Source organism: Protopterus annectens, chromosome 4.part0, assembly GCF_019279795.1.
Source record: "Protopterus annectens isolate FY-2018-M chromosome 4.part0, PAN1.0, whole genome shotgun sequence".
In the NCBI taxonomy this organism is placed as follows: Eukaryota; Metazoa; Chordata; order Ceratodontiformes; family Protopteridae; genus Protopterus; species Protopterus annectens.
The window spans coordinates 927,730,526-927,753,656 of NC_056733.1; the positions used below are offsets into that span (position 1 = coordinate 927,730,526).

Below are 23,131 nucleotides of genomic sequence, written 5' to 3' on the forward strand. Positions count from 1 at the left end.
TATATTCTTAGCCCCTCTGAGAAACTGCCTTAGTAAAGGGTGTGAGAATATGGGAGGATCCGTATTATATTGAGCTGAAATGGCTGAAGCATGGATCTTAATGGATGAGAAAGAAAGGCCTTTGTGTAGCATCTCAGTTAAGTATTGCAGTATTTGAGGAATGTTTGGTATCCAAGGATTTTGGCCTTTAGCCTGGTTCCATGCACAAAATCTTTTCCATTTGTCTGAGTAAGTTTTTCTGGTGCTGGGCCTCCTGGCCTCCAAAATGACATTCAGGACGTCCTTTGAGAGAAGTGTTGATTGATAATTCAAGGTATTCTCCATGCAGCTAAATTTAAAGTCCTGAGCTGACTGTGAAGGATCTGAAAGTTTTGCTGAGTCAACAGAAGTGGGAACTGAGGTAAGATCCATGGAGGGATGCGAGTCAAGGTCCTTAGTAATGGGTGCCAGTGCTGACGTGGCCAGTCCGGAGCAATGAGGATCATTTGTGGTCTCTCTGATCTGACTTTCAGTAATACCTTGGTCAAGAGAGATGGTGGTGGGAAGGCATAGACTGTCAATGCTGTCCAACTGAATGATAGGGCGTCCACTTTCCAGGCTAGGGAATGATAAGTCCTTGTGCAAAATTTCTGTAGTTGGCAATTGTTGGGGAAGGCAAATAGATCTATGTCTGGGCGTCCCCACCTTTGAGTTATCATTGAAAATACTTGTGGGTGTAGTCTCCACTAGTGAGGATCTGCCAAATTTCTGCTTAATTCGTCTGCCAATATGTTTTCCTTTCCTGGCAGGAATTGTGCTTGCAGTTGTACTTGGTAAGTCAATGCTGTGTTCCACAAGGTCATTGCCTGTCTACATAAAGGGTAGGAGTGTGTTCCTCCCTGTTTGTTTATGGACCACATAACTGTGGTGTTGTCTGTCCTTATTAGTAGTTGTCCTGGATGCAAGAGGTCCTTGAAGGCTGTCAGTGCATTTTGCACAGCTAGCATCTCCTTTTGGTTGATGTGTAGATGCATTTGTTTTGCAGATTATTTGCCCTGTATGCACTGTCCTGCCATGTGTGCACCCCAGGCATAGTCTGAAGAATCTGTTGTCATAGTTTGGTTTGCTGGAGGTAAGACAAAAGGAAGACCCTTGTTTATTTGACATGCTTGAGCCCACCATAGGAACTCTTTTTGAAGGCAGGGAATGAGAGGTATACTTGTTTCGAGGCTGTGCCTGTGTTGAGTCCATACACTTTTCAGGTACAATTGTAATTTCCTCATATGCAGCTTTGCATGTGGAATTAGTTGTATGCAGGATGCCATGAACCCCAATGCCTGCAGGATTTTCCTTGCAGTGAGCTGGGTAAAAGTTGCCATCTTTTTGAAGTATTGAGTCAGTTGTTTTTGTTTATCTGGAGTGAGATAAGCCATCTGGGCCGTTGTATTTAAGCTGGCACCCAGGAATATTATGTCTTGTGAGGGTATTAGCTTTGACTTCTGTTTGTTTACTGTGTACCCTAGGCAATTTAGCAGCTTTGTTACAAATGCCAGATGCTGTAATAGAATGGCCTTGCTGTCCGCTTGGATCAGGCAGTCGCCCAGATATGGATAAATTTGTACTCCTCGTTGTCTGCAGTATGCAATTACTGATGCCAGGCATTTCGTAAATACTCTGGGCGCAGTAGATAAGCCAAAGGGCAATGCAAGAATTGATAATGCGTTGTACCTGCCAAAAATCTGAGGTATCTTCTGCAATCTTGTCTGATAGGGACATGCAGGTATGCCTCTTTGAGGTCCAACGTTACCAGCCAAGACTCCTTGCCCAGCATGGGAAGAAGCTGCTGTAGTGTGAGCATTTTGAATTTGGGTACCTCCAGGTATGTGTTTGGAATTGAGAGGTCTAAAATGGGTCTCCAGGCTTTGTCCTTTCTTGGTACTAGAAATAGTCTTGAGTAAAAACCTTGACCTTGCTCCTTTGTAGGTACCTTTTGAATTGCTTTCATATCCATGAGAGCTGAAATTTGCGTTTGTGCCTCTGCCCATTGGTTTGGAGGCAGATTTGGCATGCCTCTCATCCATGGTAAAGTGTGAAAATGAAATCTGTAGCCTCGGGTAATGATATCCAGAACCCATTTGTCCTTTGTTATGATGTGCCAATTTTGTGGCAATAGAGCCAGTTTTCCTCCCAAAGGTGCTGCCAGTGCAATTTTGCTTGGCAGGCGAAGAGGGAAGTCATTGTGTTTGTTTCCTGAAGGGTTGAGATCTTTTGTCTCCACCTCTGAGTTATTGTATGCCATTGTCTAGGCCTGAAAGAACCTTGTGGATGGCCTCTGCCCCTTGGGCGTCTGTACCTACCCCTTTGGGGTCTGTCTGATGCAGGAAAGGACCAGTTTTTTGATGGCCAGTTTCTACTGAAACAAGGAGGTTGTACCTGTAAAAAAATCTTTGTCTGCATACATTTTGCCTTTTCTTCCATTTTCTTTAAAACTTCCTCTGCTTTGACACCAAATAACACATCTTTCTGCAATGGAGCATCCAATAACTTTGCTTTGACATGTTCTGGTAAGGCTTGCTCTTTTAGCCAAGCATGTCTACGTATTACAGATCCTGGACAGCTGCTTTACATGAGGCTTCCAATGAATCAAAACCACACTGTAAGGTATGCTTTCCCACCTGTTCTGCTGCATGCAGCACATCCTGCATCTCTGAAATCAGGTTGATCTGTCTGAGGGATCATTTTCTGCTTTAACTGTGTAATCAAGTACTGCTGGTATTTTGGCATGTGGAATTGGCAGTTTAAGGCCCTCATGGCCAAAGTGGCAGATATATACACTTTTTTCCCCCATCTTTCTAATGCTCTGGAATCTCTTTCAGAAGGTAGTGGATTCTTAGCAGTAGAGGCTTTAAACCCTCTGGGTCCCTGGGAAATGGTTTCGGGGTCTGCAACAGGGCTTTTATATAGAAACTTATGAGAATCAGGAACTCGGTAGTATCTGTCTGGTTTAGCTGGTGCAGGAGGTAAGGAATCTGGGTTTAGACTAGATTCGGAGTAAACATCATCCAAAATGTCTAAAACTGGAGGAATTGCAAGGGGTCTACGCTGTGGAAGAAGAAGAAACTCACAAAGTCTTTTCTTAGAGTCAGAGTAATCTTGGCCTTCCCAGTGGAAGTGTTCCCTCATGGTGTGTAAAGTTTCCCCAAAAGAGTAGTCTTCAGGGGGGGGGGGGGACAGAGGGAATGGACTCTTCAGCATCTGAGTCTTCATAAGGCGGGAAGGAATAATCCTGGTCCTCAGAGTTAGCTGAGGAAATGGATGCTTGGTCAGAGGAAGGATAATCTTCCTCCAGTCCAGGCCTTTTGTCAGGAGGGGGTTGTGAACCCCTGATAAGGGTAATTAAATCCTCAGCCATCTTAAGCATCTGTTTTTAGGCAGAGGGGCCTGTGTGTGTGTGTGGGGGGGGGGGTCTGTGGACCCGGTTTCCTAACTTTTAAGGGGGCTTTAAGTTTAGCATAAGACTTAATAGAGATAGTTGTCGGTTTGAAGACACCTTCAGAAACCGAAGGCCTGTCCAAAATCTCCAGATCACCATCAGGGTTGGTGTCCGGGGGGTGAGAGGGAAAGTACAGTTTTGTACCTACCATAAATGTAGATGTTCGAGGATCCACATTGCTGCAGTCCTAACTCTTGGGGTAGTCCGCTGTCCAGTCGGCCCGAATACCAAAAGAGGAGTTGACGCGCGTCGTCGGCGCATTAGACTGACGTCAGTACGTCAGGGTACTAATGCGCATGACCGACGTCATATCCTCAGTCTTTTCTTGCCCCAGATGTCAGAAGACCCTAAAAAGACAAGGCCAAAACCAAAACACACCAAACATACCTGCACCAAAAATATATACAATATATACAAAGGTACCAGAATACAATCTCACCTACACAACCACCCCTAAACACAGAGGGAAGGAGGGACTGCAGCAATGTGGATCCTCGAACATCTACATTTATGGTAGGTACAAAACTGTACTATGTTCTTCATTCCACATTGCTGCAGTCCTAACTATTGGGTAGAATCCCAAAGCAGAGGTAAGGGAGGCTGGCAAATCATAAGGAAGCAGGAGCTGATAACATGCCTTGCAAAATAGCTGTGGCAAAACCAGCCCTAGACTTAGAGTAGAGAGGAAGGTGGTAATGCTTAGAGAAAGTATGCACTGAACTCCAAGTAGCTGCCTCCAAAATATCCTTAGTTGCCACCCCTTAGAAATGCTGTTGAAGTGGCAGTAGCCCTAGTGGAATGAGGCCTAATCCCAGCTGGAATCTCCTTGCCATGATGGGAATAACAAAATGCAATGCAGAACCCAATCCACCTAGAAATAGTTTGTTTTGACACAGGCTTGCCCTGAACTCAAAGCAAAAGAAACAAACAACTGCTGAGACTGCCTAAAATCCTTAGTCCTGCTTAAATAATAACGCAATTGCCTGTGTACATCTAAAGTGTGCAAAATCTTTTCCCTTTATTTTGGGGATCTGCATAGAAAGTAGGCAAATGAATAGTTTGGTTTAAAGCCACACTAGAAACCACCTTAGGCATAAAGGAAGGATTAGTACGTAATGATACCCTATCCTTATGAAAATCAAAAAGGCTCAACCGCCATAAGGGCCTGTAACTCAGAAACCCTTCTTGCAGAAGTAATGGCCAACAAAAAGCAGTCTTCCATGACAAGTATTTCAGTTCAGCAGTAGTCAGAGGCTCAAAAGGTTGTAGAGTAAGTTTCTCCAACACAAAATTGAGATCCCAAGCAGGAGTAGGAGCTATAATGGGGTCTTATATTCTTTGCCCTCTAAGAAATTGCTTGAACAAAGAATGTGAAAACAATGGTGGGTCACAATCATAGTGAGCTGAAATTGCTGCAGCATGAATCTTAATGGAAGAGAAAGACAAACCTTTGTCCAATAACTCAGTAAGATATTGAAGAGCCACACTCAAATTAGGCTCAAATCTCCAAATTCTTTGCTGCAGTCCAAAATAAAAATCTCTTCCATTTTTCTGACACTTTCCTTGTACTAGGTCTTCTGGCTTCCATAATCACATTTAAAACTTGTTGAGGAAGCTGAGACCTGCTGTCTTTCAAAACAGAATATGCCAGGCTGTTAGATGAAGAGAGTGAAGCTTGACATTGAGCAGACGATCGTCCTTCTGAGACAACAGATGTGGAATCAAGGGTAAAGGCCATGGAGGCTTCCTTACCAGACTCCTCAGTAATGGGTACCAGTGCTGCCGAGGCCAATCTGGAGCTATTAAAATCATCCTTGGCTTGTCTTGTCTGACCTTTAGAAGCACCTTTGGGAGAAGAGGGAGAGGTGGAAAAGCATACACATGAAGATTTTTCCAACTGAAAGAAAGAGCATCCACTTTCCAAGCTGTGTGATGAAATCCCTTCGTGCAAAACTTTGGCAGCTGGTGGTTTAGTGGAGAAGCGAACAGATCTATGTCTGGAGTTCCCCATGACACTGTCAATTTTTGAAATACATGAAGATCCAGTTTCCACTTGTGGGGATCCATGATTTGCCTGCTTAACACATCTGCTAAGGAGTTCTGTGCTCCCGGCAGAAACCTTGCCTGTAGAGTTAGTTGCAAGCTGAGCACAGTCTCCCATAAAATCATTGCTTGCCTGCACAATGGGTAAGAATGTGTTCCCCCTTGTTTGTTGATGTACCACATGACAGTTGTGTTGTCTGTTAGAATCAACACCTGCCCTGGAAGAAGTAACTCCTTGAAAGCCATTAATGCAAACTGGACTGCTAACATCTCTTTCATGTTGATATGTAGATGCTGTAGTCTGGCAGGCCACTTGTCTTGTATCCATTTTCCATCTAGATGAGCTGCCCAAGCAATGTCTGAGGCATCTGTCGTTAGAATCTGACTCGCCTCTGGCCGGGTCACAGAGAGTCCCTTGTTTAGGTGACATTCCTGAGCCCACCACAAAAATTCCTTTTGAATGCAAGGTATTATTTGAATGACAGTGTCCAAATCCTGGCAGTGCTGTGTCCATAGATTTTTAGATACCATTGTAGCTTCCTCATATGCAGTTTGGCACTGGGAAGCACCAGAATACAAGATGCCATGAACCCTAAGGCTTGAAGGACTGTCCTTGCAGTCAGCCCGGACTGAAGAGATAGTTGATGGAAGTAACTGGATAGATTCTTTTGTTTGTCCGGGGTTAAAAGGCCATCTGGGCTGCTGTATTCAGTCTCACACCCAGAAAGCACATGTCTTGAGAGGGTACTAGACTGGACTTTATTTCGCTCACAGAATACCCTAGGCATCTTAGCACTGCTATAACATATTCCAAATGCTGTAGAAGGTCTTCCTTTCTTGAGCCAGAATCAGGCAGTCGCCCAAGTAAGGATAGATTTGAATTCCTTTTAGCCTGAAGTAAGCTATCACTGAGCCAGAACCTTTGTGAATACTCTGGGCAGTGGATAAGCCAAAGGGCAATGCAGAGAACTGATAATGAGAATTTCCAGCTCGAAAACGCAGATACTTCCTGCAACTTAGCCTTATAGGCACATGAAGGTAAGCTTCCTTGAGATCTAAAGTTACCATCCAGTGATCTTTGCCCAGCAGAGGTAAAAGCTGTTGTAACGCCAACATTTTGAACTTGGGAATGTCCAGATAAGTGTTGAGGAGAGATAAATCCAGAATCGTCTCCACGTTCTTGGTACTAGGAACAGGCAAGAATAAAACACAGGAACTGACTGAATGGCTCCTATTTGGAGCAACAGAGAAATTTGCTTGTGAGCCTCTGTTCTTTGTAGAGGAGGAATGTCTGGCATGCCTTTGAAAGGAGGCAAGGTATGGAAATAAAACCTGTAACCGTGGTGAATGATATCCAGAACCCATCTGTCTTGGGTAATTAAATCCCAATTTTCTTTGAAAAGAGACAGCCTTCCTCCCAGAGGTGCTGCCAGGCGAGAATGTACTGGCAGCTGAAAAGGCAGGTCATTGGGTCTGCAAGGACTGACCCCTGCCCTCACCAGAAGTCTGAGCAGGTGAACTCCCTGTCCTAGGCCTAAAAGAACCTTGAGCTCTGCCCCTACCACGTCTAGACCTACCCCTAGACTGGGAATCATAAGCAGGATAAATCCACCCCTTAGTAGGCCAATTTCTACTAAACTTCGGAGGCTGCACCTGCAAAAAATCTTTAACAGTTTGCATAGACTTAGCCTTGTCCTCCATTTTCTTTAAAACTGCTTCAACAGGCGAACCAAACAACACATCAGACTGTAAAGGAGCATCCAAAATCCTTGTCTTAACATGCTCAGCTAAGTTCTGATCTCTCAACCAGGCGTGCCTACGAAGAACAGAACCAGTGGCAGCCACCCAGGAGGAGGCCTGCACAGCATCAAAACCACACTGCAAGGAATGTTTACCCACCTGTTCAGACACATGAACTAAATCCTGCAACTCTTTACACTCAATACCTTCTGCCAGAGCATCCACCTTAGATTTCAATTGTGAAAGGAGGTAATTTGATATTTTAACATGTGAAACTGACAATTCAATGCCCTCATGGCTAAAGTGGAAGAAGTATACACTTTCTTTCCCCATCTATCCAAAGCCCTTGCCTCTTTATCAGGAGGAACAGGATTTTTAACCACAGAAGCCTTCACACCTTTAGGCCCCTGAGAGACAGTTTCCGGTCTGCCCTAGGACTCTTAAAAGATACTTATGAGCTTCAGGCACCCTATAGTACCTATCCGGTTTAACTGGTGCAGGAGGCAAAGAATCAGGATTCAGGAAGCCTCTGCAAAAACATCTTCCACCACATTCAGAACCGGAGGTATAGCTAAAGGCCTATGCTGGGGTAAAACAAGAATTCCCTAAGCTCTTCCTGGAATCAGAGAAATCTTGACCTTCCCATTTAAAATGCTCCTCATGGAATGCAGAGTCTCTGGAAAAGAAAAATCCTCAGGAGGAGAAGCTGAAGGAGTAGAATCATCCACATCAGAATCAGAATAAGGAGGATACTCCTGCAAGTCTTCAGTCAAGACTCAGAAGCCTAACAGTGCTCAACACTCTCAATCTCAGCTTCCACCCTAGGGCTCTTAACAGTAGCGTTCATAGAACCTCTAATCATAGTAATCAAATCCTCTGCCATTTTAAGCATATGTTTCTTAGGCAAAGACCCTGAAACACTAGGAGAAACCCCCACTGAAGCTACACTAGGCCTGCCTCTCAAAGAAGCCTTGGAAACAGAGGGGGAGGCTCTAACCACCTTAGGAAGAGAGGGAAGAACAGCCACCTGAGAAGCCCTCAGCCTGGCCTACTTCCTGAGAGGATACATCCTGTAACAATAAAGTCTCTCCCTCAGACTCCAAAGAAACACCTGGCAGAACCTCCGCCACTGAGCCTTCTAAAGAACCAGCGCCAGGGACTGTCGGTTCTTCCACTCTAGGCTTTGCTGCTTTATCCTTGCGCTTTTTGCTCGAAGCGGCGCCGGAACATCCGACGGCATTTTATAATTACAACGCTTCCCAAACACTAACCTGGCACAGTCTAACCTTCTCTTAATAGTGCGCTTGTTAAATCTTGCACAAGAGCGCATCCAACAACGCGTGCTCAGGCCCTAAACAAGGTATACACAGAGTATGGTAATCCCTATGAGGTATCTGTTTCCACAAGAAATACAGTTATTCACTTTTTCTGACATCCGTTAAATACTGAGGCAAGAAAACCAAAATATTCCCAACGGGTACTTAGCCAACTTTGATTCGGTCTGAAACTCTGACTTCAGAAACTTTCAGAACGCCAACCTGCACTCGCAAAATTGCTTCTGCATCGGACCATGCGGCAAAAAAGACTGAGGATATGACGTCGGTCATGCGCATTAGTACCCTGACGTACTGACGTCAGTCTAATGCGCCGTGACCGACGTCAGCCATATACTTTGGTATTCGGGCCGACTGGACAGCGGACTACCCCAATAGTTAGGACTGCAGCAATGTGGAATGAAGAACATCCGGCTCTTGAGGCCCAGCTGATTCGGTCTGGGAGGCAGTCAGAATTTCTAAATTAGCGGTAGTCAGGAGCTGCGTAGCCGCCTCACTGAAAACCGGAGAACCGGCGGCAGGCCTTACTGAGGCCTCGGTATCTGGTCTTGGCCTTGGTTGCCTGTCCTTATCCTTGCATTTTTTAATCATTGCTGATGTTGGTTGCCTGTCCTTATCCTTGCGTTTTTTAATCATTGCTGATGTCGGTTGCTCCGACGACATGCTATAGTTAAATTTTCTGCTAAAATAATGTCGGGCAAAATCTGCCCGACGCTTGATTGTACGTTTGTTGAACCTAGCACAAAACCGACAACCAGAGGCGTCGTGGTCTGGGCCTAGGCAAGGAATACAATAAGAATGAAAATCTTTATGAGGTATTTGCTTCCCACAAGAAATGCAATTATTAACTTTGTCTGACATCGGTCTGAGGCAACAAAAGTTTCCCCAATGGGGTACTTAGCTTTAGAGAAGACTTCGGGCTGAAATTTGATTCGAAAATCTCAGGAGCTAGCCAACCGGCACTTGCGAACTGCTTCTGCTTCGGGCACCGCGCGGCAAGAAAGACTGAAGAAAATGGCGTTGGCTGCCTCTTTTATCCCCCTGTAGCACTGACGTCAGGGAAGAAGCAACGACAACCGACGCCGGACCAAGACTTTGGGATTCGGCCGACTGTGGGACCGCCTGACGGCAGGATAACCCCAAGTGTGATGACTGCAGCAGTATAACACGATGAACATCGGGCCTTCTATGGAGCTTAATACGAAGGACACCTTGCAAAAACTGAGTAACCTTAAATCTATTGGAATCTAGCAGTTCCAAAGGTATGACTGACAAATGAGTTTCAACAGATGAGTAATGCCAGACAAACTAGAGCAACTCACACAAACAATAGGAATACCCACTAAAAGAGGGTTGTTTTTCATGCTCATGACACCACATAAAAAATATTTTCCACTTAGCAGACGATTTTCTAACAGTGGGTGTTCTGGCCTCCTATAAAACCCAGATCTTGTCCTCAGAACACTGGTGTCTAAAAGGAATTAGAATCTGATCACCGAAGAGTCTAAAGTAGATTGAGCAGATGAGGGTGAATAAAAGAGCCTTTGTTCTGTGAAAGAGATCCATCCTGTGAGTTAACTTGTGATGACTGCCCCAGCCAGATGAAACAGGATGGGGAACCAATGCTGTCTGGGCCATAAGTAAGTCACCAAGATAATGGGCCTGTCCCACATGATCTTGTGTAGGACCTTTAGCAACAGAGGGTAAGTATACAGGAGCATTCCTTTCAAAGAAAGAGAGATGGCATCCATTTTCTAAGCCACAGGACTTGGCACTCTGCAAAAGAACCTGGGAATTTGTCTGTTCAGAGGGAAGGTGAAAAGATTTGCTTGATTAGTACTGCACCAATGGATAAATGTCCAGGAAAATCTCCTTGTGAAGCATTCATTAGTGAGGATCTGCCCTGATCCTGCTTTGTCTGCCACTAGACTGCGTTTAGAGGGAATTTGAACTACCTAAAGGATTAGATGAAGGCAGATTACAAAGTCTCAAACAAAAAGACTGTGTTCAGAGGGAATTTGAACTACCTAAAGGATTAGATGATGGTGAATTACAAAGTCTCAAACAAAAAGAGCTAGCCTGCACAGAAGGTATGACTTAGTGCTGCCTTGCTTGTTTACGTAGCATGAGACTGGTGTTGTCTGTGAAAACCCTGAAAGGACATGGAACGCATTGGGGACACCAAACTCCCTGGACACTGATGTTGGAAGACCACCCAGATCTGAAGCTTCTGTATACAGCTCTTGATTGGGGGAAGGAGCTTGAAAAGGCAATTCTGGATTCAGAGAAATCATATGAACCCACCACATAAACTCTTCTCTGAGGAAAGGACAGGTAAGAGAGGAACAGGAAGTTCAGAGGATGACAATGCTGTAGCCAAACTGTCTTTAGATACAACTGAAACTTCCTCATGTGGAGTCTGGTGTAAGGAACCACAGGAATGCTGGAATGTACTTACCTCGGGGCTTGCAGAAACACTCTTGCAGACAGCACTTGTAAAGGAGAGTGAGTATGGAAAAAAAAGCTGTCAAGAAGATGACCTTCAAAGGAAGAAAAGCCATCATAGGGAGGGTCTGAATCTTGCACCCCAGAAACACTATCTGTGAAGGGCTTAGGACTATTTTTTTTTTAACATCTTTATTAAATTTTTACTTATGACATAGGCAATCATACATTTACATAAATGAAAACAAACCATATCAACATAATTTTAACATTATACATCACTTACAACATATCCAGTCATTGTCAGTCAAGCATTACATAACTCATTCAAATCCTGCCTTCTTTTAAACCTTGCGCCTCCTCTGCATGTAATGTTCTCACACTTCCCATTTTTCCTAAGTAATTTACTCCTACCCTTTTCTAAAGATCCATATTCGTTTCATCTGTTACTATATTCACTACTTCTAGTAAAGTTGGTTTAGACTGATTTCCATTTTCTAGTAATTGGTTTTTGGCAGCCAGCATAAGACTCATCAAGGCCTTACTACGTCTAGGCAATTCCAATTCTGTATCACAGCTCAAAAAATCATTTTCTTAATTACACCAATTTGCTCACCCAGGATCTTTGACAGAGCAGTCTGCAGGGAATCTTTAAAGTCTGCCAACTCAATTCACTCCCAGAAAATATGTTCCCAATTACCTCTTCACCTCTTAACATTTGCTCTCTACCCGAGGAAAAATTCTTTGGAGTCTACTTGGAGTATAAAAATACCTATGTAAACGCTTCCAAGCAAGATCCTAAATCTTCTAGATTTTGTTGCATATTTGGGGGGCATACATACATGTATCTCCCCATTTTTTGTGACCTGCTTGTCCAATCTCTCTTCCCAATCCTTTCTAACGTTATCTAATTGACTCATAGTCATTATGCAATATTTAATATGCTTTACTAATTATTCCTTTTTAACAGGAGCTTCTGTTCTAGATTCAACTAAAAACTCTAACTTTGCTGGTCTTTCAGGTAGGACCCCCCCCCCCCCCCGACTTCCTTCTCTTTGCCTATACTCTGACATCAATCTTTGACTGACAAGACAATCTCTGTCCTGCAGTCCAGATAAATTCTTAGCCTCTTCCCATTCTATTACTTTTCCCTCTCTATTTGCTTCCAATACCTTGGTTATTTTAACAGTTTTCTTCAATAAATTCCAGAGCCCTCTTGCCTATTTTGTATACATCCCTAATTGCAGTCATCCCTATCAACATAATCTCCTTTCTCCACTCCCATGTTGGCCTAGCTATTTAGAATACTTTGATACTTTATGAATATAACATTCTGCATGATTACTGTTATTTTCCTTAAGGATCTGCATCCAAAATCCCAGTCTCTCCTTGCTTCTTGAGCTTCCCCTGTTTCATCATCATCTCTTTCCACCTTGAATTATAGGTTTCTGCATGTGCTATGTATAGGAACCTTAACTATGTAGCTCTGAAATACCCCTTCAGATCTGGTAATCCCAAACTGCCTTGTTCAATTGGAAGAATCTGCTTATCACACGTGACTCTTGCCATCTTCTCCTCCCTCTTTATAAACTACTGTCCACAACTTCTCCGCTGGTACATAAAAATATGCCTGACTTGTTTAAAAAACTAAAGGGACTACAAACATTTTACCTGCTTGTATAATGTTATGAATATCCATACAATAGAGCTTCCAATTTCTCGGTTTTTGAATTATCTTTTGTTTAGTTTCTTCCCACGGGTCCCTATCGGATTACCAAAGTTTCAAAACTTCAAACACCATGCGGCTGACACCATATGATCGAAGTTTTGAAGCTTCAAATGTTTTGAATGGAGCTCGCCATACAGTGTGGAACAGGAAATTTACTGTTTTCCCTACTGTAGTGTGAACTTGGAGTTAGAATATTTAATTAATAGGGGGTGTGCAGGGAGACCCCCCCCCCCCCGCAAAAACATAAAAAAAGTTTTTATTTATTTTTTTTATTTTACTTTCAAAGTTTCAAACATTCGATCATATGGACTTGGCCGTATGATGTTCAAAGTTTTGAAACTTCGGTAATCCAATAGGGAACCCTTCCCACATATCCTTAGCTGCCACACTGGAATCCTTTTTAATCCATACTCAAGTACTTCACTTTATCATGTCCCATAAATATGGATATTACTGAACTAATGTGTGTGTGGGTACATAATTTACAGTTTATTGCATTTGCTTTAGCTTAATTAATGTTGTATCCGGTGGTGGTGCTGCGGTAGCGTTGTCGCCTCACAGTAAGACGCTGTCCAGTTCGATTCTCAGCTAGAGCGTCTTCTGCGTGGCGACATGCGTGAATGGGCATGCCTTCGTTGAAGGTTGTGCGTCAGGGCTGGTAACTCAGCATGTAAAAATCAACTACCAATCATTAGCGGACTGGAGTTCAGCTGTGGCGACCCCTAACCAGGAAAAGCCGAAAGACACAAACAAATGTTGTATCCCAAAATGATTTGAAACTCCCTGAAAATACACCACAACACTGAAATGTCCTTACTGGTTTTCTCAGGTATAAAATATCATCATCTGCAAATACAGCCAGATTTTCTTGACTACCATACCTGTTATAACCTTGAATTTCTGAGTCTCTTGTTTTCTTTATTTGCACTATATTTAGAACCATTGGCAAACGGGAAAGAAGTCATCCCTGCCTGGTTCCTCTGCTAAAGAAATTATCAGAATTACCTTTGAATTTCTGAGTCTCTTGTTTTCTTTATTTGCACTATATTTAGAACCATTGGCAAACGGGAAAGAAGTCATCCCTGCCTGGTTCCTCTGCTAAAGAAATTATCAGAAAGGACCACACCCACTTTAACTTTCACCTCCAATCCCTTATACATCCTCCAAATCAACCTTTTAATTTCATCAGGGAATGCAAATGCTTCCATTGCTTTGCTCATAAAGTCCCAGCTTACTTGTCAAATATTTTCTCAAGACCTACCAACAACAGTGGTATTTTCTTATATTCTGCTTCCCTCTGGATCATCAGTGTTCTGTTAATCTTGTTAAATATTTGCCTCCCCTCCACAAAACCACACTGGCCCATATCTATCAATTTTGGCATGCCCTTTGCCATTCTTTTAGCCACTACAAACACTTTATAATCATGGTTTAGGGTTGAATGAGCCTGTATATGAAGCTAGATCTGAAGTAAAAATGACTGGCAAAGAAACATGCTGAATACAACACATTTGGGCCTATATGCCTAATTTCCCATTGATTCTTATCATAAGGCTTCTCTGCAGTGTGCGAATTTCTATAAAATATTAAAGTCACACATCTTATTAGTTTAAAGATGAGATCAGAGATGTTCAGTAGCCTGAATATGTGATTAGAAGTTTCCTGGCTCAAGGTCCACTGATGGAAAAGCTTCAGGATGGCTTTTGGAATAATATCATGCAGAAGAAATTCAAGAGCAGCATCAGATATCTACTGCATGTCCTACACTGGAGCACTACAGACTTATGCAATGGAGTGAGGGGGTAAAGAAAAACACCCTGGCAGCAGTGTGATGCTACTCCAGGGGTCTTGAAAGCCTTTAGCACAGGCTGTAAAACTGTATGGTGGAGTAACCAGAGTACACCTCACAGATGAGAGATCCTGGGACAGTTGATGATCACCTGTGGGAAGCACAAACTGGCAAAAAGATTTCACAGGTAAGTGCTGTCTGTTGAAAATGTGGCCAATGAGTTAGCCTCAAAGACAGAGCAATCACATCACTCAAATATGGTTAAAGTTAACAGAATGCCTGGTCTACGATATCTGGCAGTTAGAATACAGGGTTAAGGCAGTGAGCTGTAGTTTCGGTGGTACAGAGTTTGACTCCTACAGCCCTTATTTGCCTGTGTGTGTCCTTGAGCAAGTTACTTAACTCATTCACTCAAATGGAGCTCTGGAGGTTTGCACTTTAACTTCCAATGGGTGGAGCTTAAGCCTTTTGACAGAATCAAATTATGTCCTCACATTTCAAACAAATCATCATACCTCTGGGACCATAGGGGTTATGAAAAAAGTATAAATGGCAAACTCTTCAGCATAAACGATTTTTATTGTAGGAGTATTCTTATGTTCCAGGTCTTAAACTGAATTTTATAAGTCACAGTAAACACAGTACTTGTAATATTTTGTAAACAACTTACAATATCTCAGCAACCATTCAAGTTGCATTCATACTATCAGCAGCATTTTATTCATCTAGCTGAGAGCTTTCACATAACACTAAGGAGTTCTGTCTGTTACGTCTTTGTTGAGATATTTAGAAAAAATGTGAATTACATCTATAGAAATCATCATAAAAACAGTTAATATCTATTTACCTACATTAGACAGAGGTCACATATTAATGCAGTAGAGCTTGCCTTGTGTAAGCCTTAAGATGAAATACTTTAAATCATTGCACATAGCATGGTTTTGGAATTACTGATGGAAATATGAATAAGCAATATTTGACACCTATAGGCGTCAGTAGGAGTTAACTGCAGATGCACCTGGAGGCGTCACTCTGATGTAATGAGTTAAGCAGGCAGTGCTCCTCGAATCAAGCCTGAAACCAGACTACGTCCCCAGCGGGTCTAACCTGGTTAACAAAAAGGTATTCATTTATTATGCACAAGTAAAACAGAATGCCAAAAAAGGAAATGATTCATCTGCCTGTCACTTATGGTGTAAGTTGATAATTAGGTATCAGAGATAACATAAGCTCCACCTCTATAACAAGGATTCCACTATAGATAGGTTCATGTCAAAAAGAATGCAAAGGAAGGTGAAAAATTGTAGATAACAGGTTACTACACTGTAAGCAGAAGGTACCTGCACCTAAAGGAACTTCATTGTAGAACAAGGCTTACCAGCGAATAATGCAGTACTGACAAGAAGGCTGCTCACCTGCGAATGATTGATTTGTCATAGAGCTCATTTTCAGGTGTTTGCATGATGGCATACTCTTCTCTCGTCACGTGACACAAGGCCGGATTCCCCAGTGATGTGGTTAAGTTGCTGATGATCTGAGGCAGGACATGGGCAGGAGATAATGCAGCAAGGGATGCCACAGTGTTCATTTTAGCCTGCAATGAAAACCATACGAATGTAACAAGTTATGATCAAACAACAAACATCTCAGAGTAACATAAAACAGTACTTCCCACAAATATACTTTACAGTTAAGTCAGAGTCTGTTTCACTTAATCTATCACAGTTTGTACCTACACCTTTACTAATACAGCAGAACTTTAATGTCAGAAGCAGAGTCCATAAACAAAACATATCTAAAAGCTCACATGTATAGTTGCATACCTGCTTACTGACAATATAAGAATGGACTGCATGTTTCTCCTGCTGAGTAAGAGATGGGATCACCACAGTCAATTACTGCATAAAGAAAGGAGAAAAATCAGCCACTGTCAAGAGAGAAGTCCTCCAAGAAGAGGCAGATCACGTATGCCCCCCCCCTCAGGTAACAGAAGGGTCCTGCAGCAAGACAGTGGCCATATAACCCTTTCACCTCAGCAAATGAAGACCCTGCACAAGAAGGCAGATCCACCCCTCCCTAGTACGGACAGTCATGCAATACATGGAAAATCATACCCCACCCCATCCAACAGACAGCTGTTCTATAGTAAGCAAGATTAGTTACTCCTCATCCCCAAAGAAGGCAGTGCTGCAGAAAAAAGGGAGATGATGTACCCCAAAAAGGAAGAGCCAGGCACATGCAGAAGATGACGTACCACATTTGTAGGAAGAGACAGATCAAATATACTGCGATGCTTGCAAACTTGACAAAATTCTGATCAAGATATGAGCTAACCTCCATGTCTTTAACCAGAATGAAATCTCTAGATGGAAGAGATCACAAAGCAAGCAGCTTCCTGCAGACAGCTTGTTAGTATTTAAAGCTATATAGTAGATACAGTTTGACTGCTTTTGTTATAAAGCACACATGCAAATGTGAATGATGTACAACACATGACTGATATAAAACACAAACGCTGATTACAATTTTGTAATTTTTGAAGATTTGTACAAGTGCTTATCCATCAACTAATACATATTTTTGATGAAAACAGCCCATGTTCACCTTTTTCCTCTGGAAAAGATGACTCACTTAAGAAATAACTAAGTTTCACTAAATTCAGCTAAGAGTCTCTAGAAATCCCTTTGGTACATTATCAGTTACACCTAAACCTTCATATGCCGAAATAGAAAAAAAAATTACATTTTCTCACCTTCCTAAGCACCACTTGTTAATATGACAAAGTTAAGACAGAGAAAGTAGTAAACTCAAAGAAAACAAGACTTTTTTTAGTTAAGAAAAATAAATAAATACAGATCGATCTTATAGCTTACACACATGGATATACAAAAACGTGTGTGTGTTTACAGGATACAGCAGAGTATGCCCCAGGGGATCAGAGATCAAAAACTGGGCCAGGTGCTTTTAGGAGCTGGCAGGAAAAGGAGGTGGCTCTGGATCACCCCAAGGGTAACATCTTAGTGGGAACAATAGGTGTCCAGCCCATGAAGACTCAACTCTACTGAGCCCACACTGCTGTTGTGCAATGTGTACTGTGAGAAAAGGGGAATTCAAAAAGCAGAGGTACACTTCTCTTGAAGGACAGCTATAGCAGAACTCAAGAGCCACTGCAGAGTAGTGGGCTGCTGTACTGGGGAAAGTGTAAGAGCACCCTTCCAGGAACAGTAAAGCTGGCCTGCTCCCTGCTGTCCAACATTCACTGCAGGCAGATGAGCACATAAGGGGTCATTAGGCAGGAAGAAGTGGCCCACAGGGCTAGTCTGCCTGGGAGTCGCAGGTTCCCCTAAGGAATGACTGCACCAACTGGGTGTAGGTAGAACACTGGGCTCTGTCATGCAGGTGAAAAGGAGAGGCATAAAAATACATACAGATATTATACAAGTATACAAATATAAAAATACATACAGATATTATACGAGTATACAAATATAAAAATACATACAGGTATTATACAAGTATACAAACAAAAATACATACAGATATTATACAAGTATACAAATATAAAAATACATACAGGTATTATACAAGTATACAAATATAAAAATACATACAGATATTAATCAAGTATACAAATATAAAAATACATACAGATATACAAGTATACAAATATAAAAATACATACAGGTATTATACAAGTATACAAATATAAAAATACATACAGATTATACAAGTATACAAATATAAAAATATGTACAGATATTATACAAATATAAAAATACATACAGATATACAAGTCTACAAATATAAAAATACATACAAATATTATATAAGTATACAAATATAAAAATACATACAAGTATTATATAAGTATACAAATATAAAAATACATACAGGTATTATACAAGTATACAAATATAAAAATACGTACAGATATTATACAAGTATACAAATATAAAAATATGTACAGATATTATACAAGTATACAAATATAAAAATACATACAGATATTATACAAGTATACAAATATAAAAATACATAGATATTCTAAAAGTATACAAATATAAAAATATATACAGATATTATACAAGTATACAAGCAAAACTCAAAGAACACACACCTTTGAATACTTTATACATTAAAGCTATACAAAGAACATCGGATCACACAATTCTGACACTCAAAATATCAGCTAATAACTAAAACATAAAAGAAAATGTTAGCACAACCACACCCCAGAATTAAATATACCATCACACCATTTTGAATAAAGGAGTCAACAATGCAGGCAGAAACCACTGCCTAGTACATGTCAGAAAGCCACTCTGGCAAAGATTTAAATTCCCACATATGCATACATAAAGACACACACAAATGTACGGACTTACAATGCAAAATTATACACAGGTGTGACTGGGTGTGCATATAAAGTATATATAACATGCATGTTTTTGCATCTGTATGTAAAAATTTTATATATGTAACACACACACACACATACATATATATATATATATATATATATATATATATATATATATATATATATATATATATATATATATATATATATAAAATGGGTCTATATTAAATCAACGAAAATCCATTACATTGAATACCAAAACAGTGACATGTATTACTTGAACCGCGGAAATACCGAACGCACTAAACCATGAAATTTAAAATACCGAACGTTCATAGCCTGCTAACCCCACCACCCACTACATACTATCTACCCAAACAAAATAAATAAACCACATACATACGCTAACCAAACACTACTCCTAACCCTAAAGTAAAGCACCAAAACTCAACTTCTAACCCTACACTAAACCCCACATACACAACTATCTATGCACTATCCTTAATCCCTCCCTAACCCTAAGGTCCAGAATCAAGACACTTCCCCTACGGAGATATACCCAAACAAAATAAATAATACACAAATACATTTAACAAAACCCTACTTCTAACACTACACTAAATCTTACGCACATTACCTATCTATACACTTACCTTAACCCGCACCCTAACCCTAAGGTCCGTAACTATCACACACTTGCACCTTACGGAGCTATACCACAGACGGGCCAACCAAAACACTTTGACGTTTTGAGTTTTGCGTGTTCAACGATTACGAATTTCACTCAATGTGTCGATGATTTCGTATTCGCGTAAATGGAGTTTCAACAGTATTCTTTATGTGAGGGAGAGATTGCCTGCCAAGCGATTCGACGCCAGCCAATATACAGAAGTCTTTACAGCCTAGAGTGCATGGTACATTGCGTTTAATCTGCTATTGGATGTAGGTTATAAGTGACGTACACATGCACCATCCTCAGAACTGAGTGCCCCAAGAAGAAAGCCTCGAAAACAGGTATGTAGGTTAGGTACATCCAAGGAAGATGACATGCAGGGTGAAGGACAGTGGGAGAGAATACTGCAACGGAGAAGAGAAGGACATCTAGCATTTTGGGAAGATTTTACACAACTAATCTAGTCTGCTGTTGCAGTAGTATTTATGCGAGGAAGAATACAAAAGCTCACGGGGAGAAGGAGAGTAAGGAGGGAGGGGCAGACGAGCTTTCCAGGAAGCCACAAAGAAAAGTCCTAGCAAACCCTGCCCTGGATTTGGAAATTTAGTCCTGTTGTAATGCTTGGTGAAAGTATGAATTGAAGACCAAGTAGCTGCCTCCAGAATGGAATTGGTGTCCAAACCTTTGAAAAAGGCACCAGAAGAGTCCATGGCTCCTGGCAGAGTGAGCCCTAACTGAGGGGAGGTTCTTTCCATGGTGTTCATAGCAAAAGGTGATGGCCTTAGAAATCCAGTTATAAATAATCTGTTTAATGACTGGGAGTCCTAGGACTCTAGAGTGAAAAAAGGCAAACAGCTGGTCAGATTTCACGAAACTCTTGGTTTTGTCTAGATAAAACCTAATCTGTCTGTACGTCCAAAGTGTGCAGAATTCTTTCTGCAAGGTTTACAGAGAAGGGAAAAGGGTGGAAAGGTGTACTGTTTGGTTTAGCCATAACTCGATGACCACCTTAGGCATGCAGGAGGGGTTGGGTGCACAGAGAAACCTCATCCTTATGTAAGACTAGGAAAGGAGGGTAAGCCATAAGGACCTGTAATTCTGAAAAATTATTGCAGAATTAATTTCCAGAAACAAGACAGTTTTCCCAGAGCAGAATTTTGGGGAGACAGAAGCTGCTGGCTCAAATTGGGCCAAGGTCACTTTTTCCAAAACAAAGTTAAGATCCAGGGAAGTGGGGCTGGTCTCCTGGGGGAGGGTTTCATGTGGAGCATTCCTTTTAGGAATTTTCTGGCTTCAAACCTGGAAGGTAAGGGAGGTAAAAGAGGCAGACAGGCAGAGATGGCTGACATGCACTTTCAATGAACTTACTTCAGCATCCACACCATAATGATTTTTTTTTCCATTTGGATAAATAAGATTTCCTTGTATTGGGTTTCCTGGCCTCCTGCAGTACCCTCAGCACCTCCTCTGAGAAAAGATGTCTCAAAGGAATTAAGGCCCTATCAACCACAATGTCATCTGTAGAATTGAAAAGGAGAGGTGAATGAGGGTGCCTTTGTGTTGCGTGAGTAGATCCACTCTGTGGGATAACATTTAGTGACTGCTCTTAGCTAAATGCAGGAGAGTAAGGGAAACTAATGCTGTCTTGGCCAAAAGGGGGTCACCAACAAGATTTCTGGTCTGTCCTGCTGAATCTTCGATGGGAGGTAGGGGAGGGAATGCATAACGGAACATCCCTCTCCATGACAGGCTGAAGGCGTCCACCTTCCAGACTAGAGCATGTGGGTCTCTGACACAAAATAAGGGAAGCTGTCACTACATGGGGGGGGGCAGGGAGATCCACTTGTGGAATACCCTATTGGTGGACAACGTTCAGAAACACGTCCCTGTGAAGCATCCATTCATGGGGTTGTGTTTTGGACCTTATGAGAGAGTCTGACAAAACAGTAATTCTGGAAAGAATGTATACTGCTTGAAGGGGTGGCTGCAATTTGACCGCCACATACCACACCTGTAGAGCTAGCCTGCAGTGGGAGTAAGATCTGCCCCCCCCCACCTGTTTACATACCACAGCAGTGTCATGTCTGTTAGAACTTTTAAGGGCCCTGGGGTGAGGATAGACTGAAAGGCCTGACTGCCAGCAGTAGTGCTCTCATTTCTTTTATACTGATGTGATCTATCCTTTGAGAGGGTGGTCAACTGCCTTGTGCTTTCATAACACTGAAGGCTGCTCCCCAGCCTGTGTCTGAAGCATCTGTGTACATTTCCTGTACTGGTGGAAGAGGATGCAATGGGATCCCTGGATTGGTAGAGAGGTGTTGAATCCACAATGTATTTCATTTCTTCAAGCAAGAGAGAAGGGAAATTTGGAACTTCAGTGGGTGTGCGTGCAGAGTCCACACCGACTTCAGATACCACTGCCAATTCCTCATGTGCATTTTTGCCAGAGGCAGCACTGAGATGGTGGAGATCATAAAGTCCAGGGTCCTGAGAAAGGTCCTGGCTGAAATGTGGGACAGGGGAATAAGACTTTGAAAAAAGGCAGTAAGTTCCTGGGCCTTCTGGGTGGGGAGAGAGACCTTTATGAGGTCTGTTTGAATCCTGCATCCCAGGAAAAAATGGTCCTGTGTTGGGGCGATAATTTAACGTGAATCCCAGGAAAAGAAGGATGCCGATTGCATGGTTGAGATCCTGCTATAGCAACTCTGGACTGTGTGCTTGGAAAAGAAGATCATCCAAATATGGGAAAATCTGAATGCCTTGCAATCTGCAGAATGCCACCACTGGTGTTAAGCACTTTGTGAAAACCCTTGGGGTGACAGAGTCCAAATGGAAAATATCCAGAGGCTACTGAGAATCTTAGATGTTTCCTGTAGCTGGGGTGGACAGGAGTATGAAGACCGGCGTCCTTTATGTTTATTGAGGCCATGAAGGCTTGAGGCAAGATCAGGGGAAATGCGGTTTGTAAAGTTAGCATCCTAAAAGGCCGTACACCTTTAGGAAAGAGGTCTAAAATGAGGCTTCCAGGGACCTTCCTTCCTTGGTATGAGGAATAATCTGGAATAGACACCCTTTCCTCTTTGATGGGCAGGAATGTGCTGGATGGTACCTTAATCAAGAAGTGTTTGAAGCACCTGTAGGAGCAGAGGCAGTTGCTCTTTGGGTGGTTGATGGATCCCCTGAATGATGGTAGTAACTCCCAGACTATGTAGTCATCTCTTTTTTATGATGGAAAGTACCAAAGAGTCTTGGGTAATATTTTCCCAAGCAGGGCATGAGAGGGAGAAGTGAAGGGAAAGAGGAGAGGGGGCAACAAGGTCAAGGTAGTCAGATGGACCCTGGCCTGCCTGGAAAGGGTTGTTCAGGAGGTGGAGTTTGTTGTGTAGTCCAAAAGGGTTGTTGCCTCTTTCCAAGTCTCTTGGTCTTGGGTTGACCTGGTCTGGATTGCCTCCTGACAAAGGCTGGTTTAGAAGGATAATTTCTCTGGAATTCTGGGACACGAGAAACTAGGAGGTGTTTTACATCTTTCATCTCCTTACCCTTCTC

The 23,131-nt window shown here is 42.2% G+C and overlaps 1 protein-coding gene across 1 annotated transcript in view; it reads right to left on the reverse strand.

Moving 5' to 3' along the window:
• The window catches only part of GCN1 (GCN1 activator of EIF2AK4), a gene marked incomplete in the record, with an annotated part of 2,100,248 nt that overhangs the window by 1,675,009 nt on the left and 402,108 nt on the right, over nucleotides 1–23,131 (reverse strand). Inside the window, 1 exon segment of the mRNA XM_044068902.1 lies at nucleotides 15,968–16,146. Coding sequence (XP_043924837.1) covers nucleotides 15,968–16,146 — 179 coding nt within the window.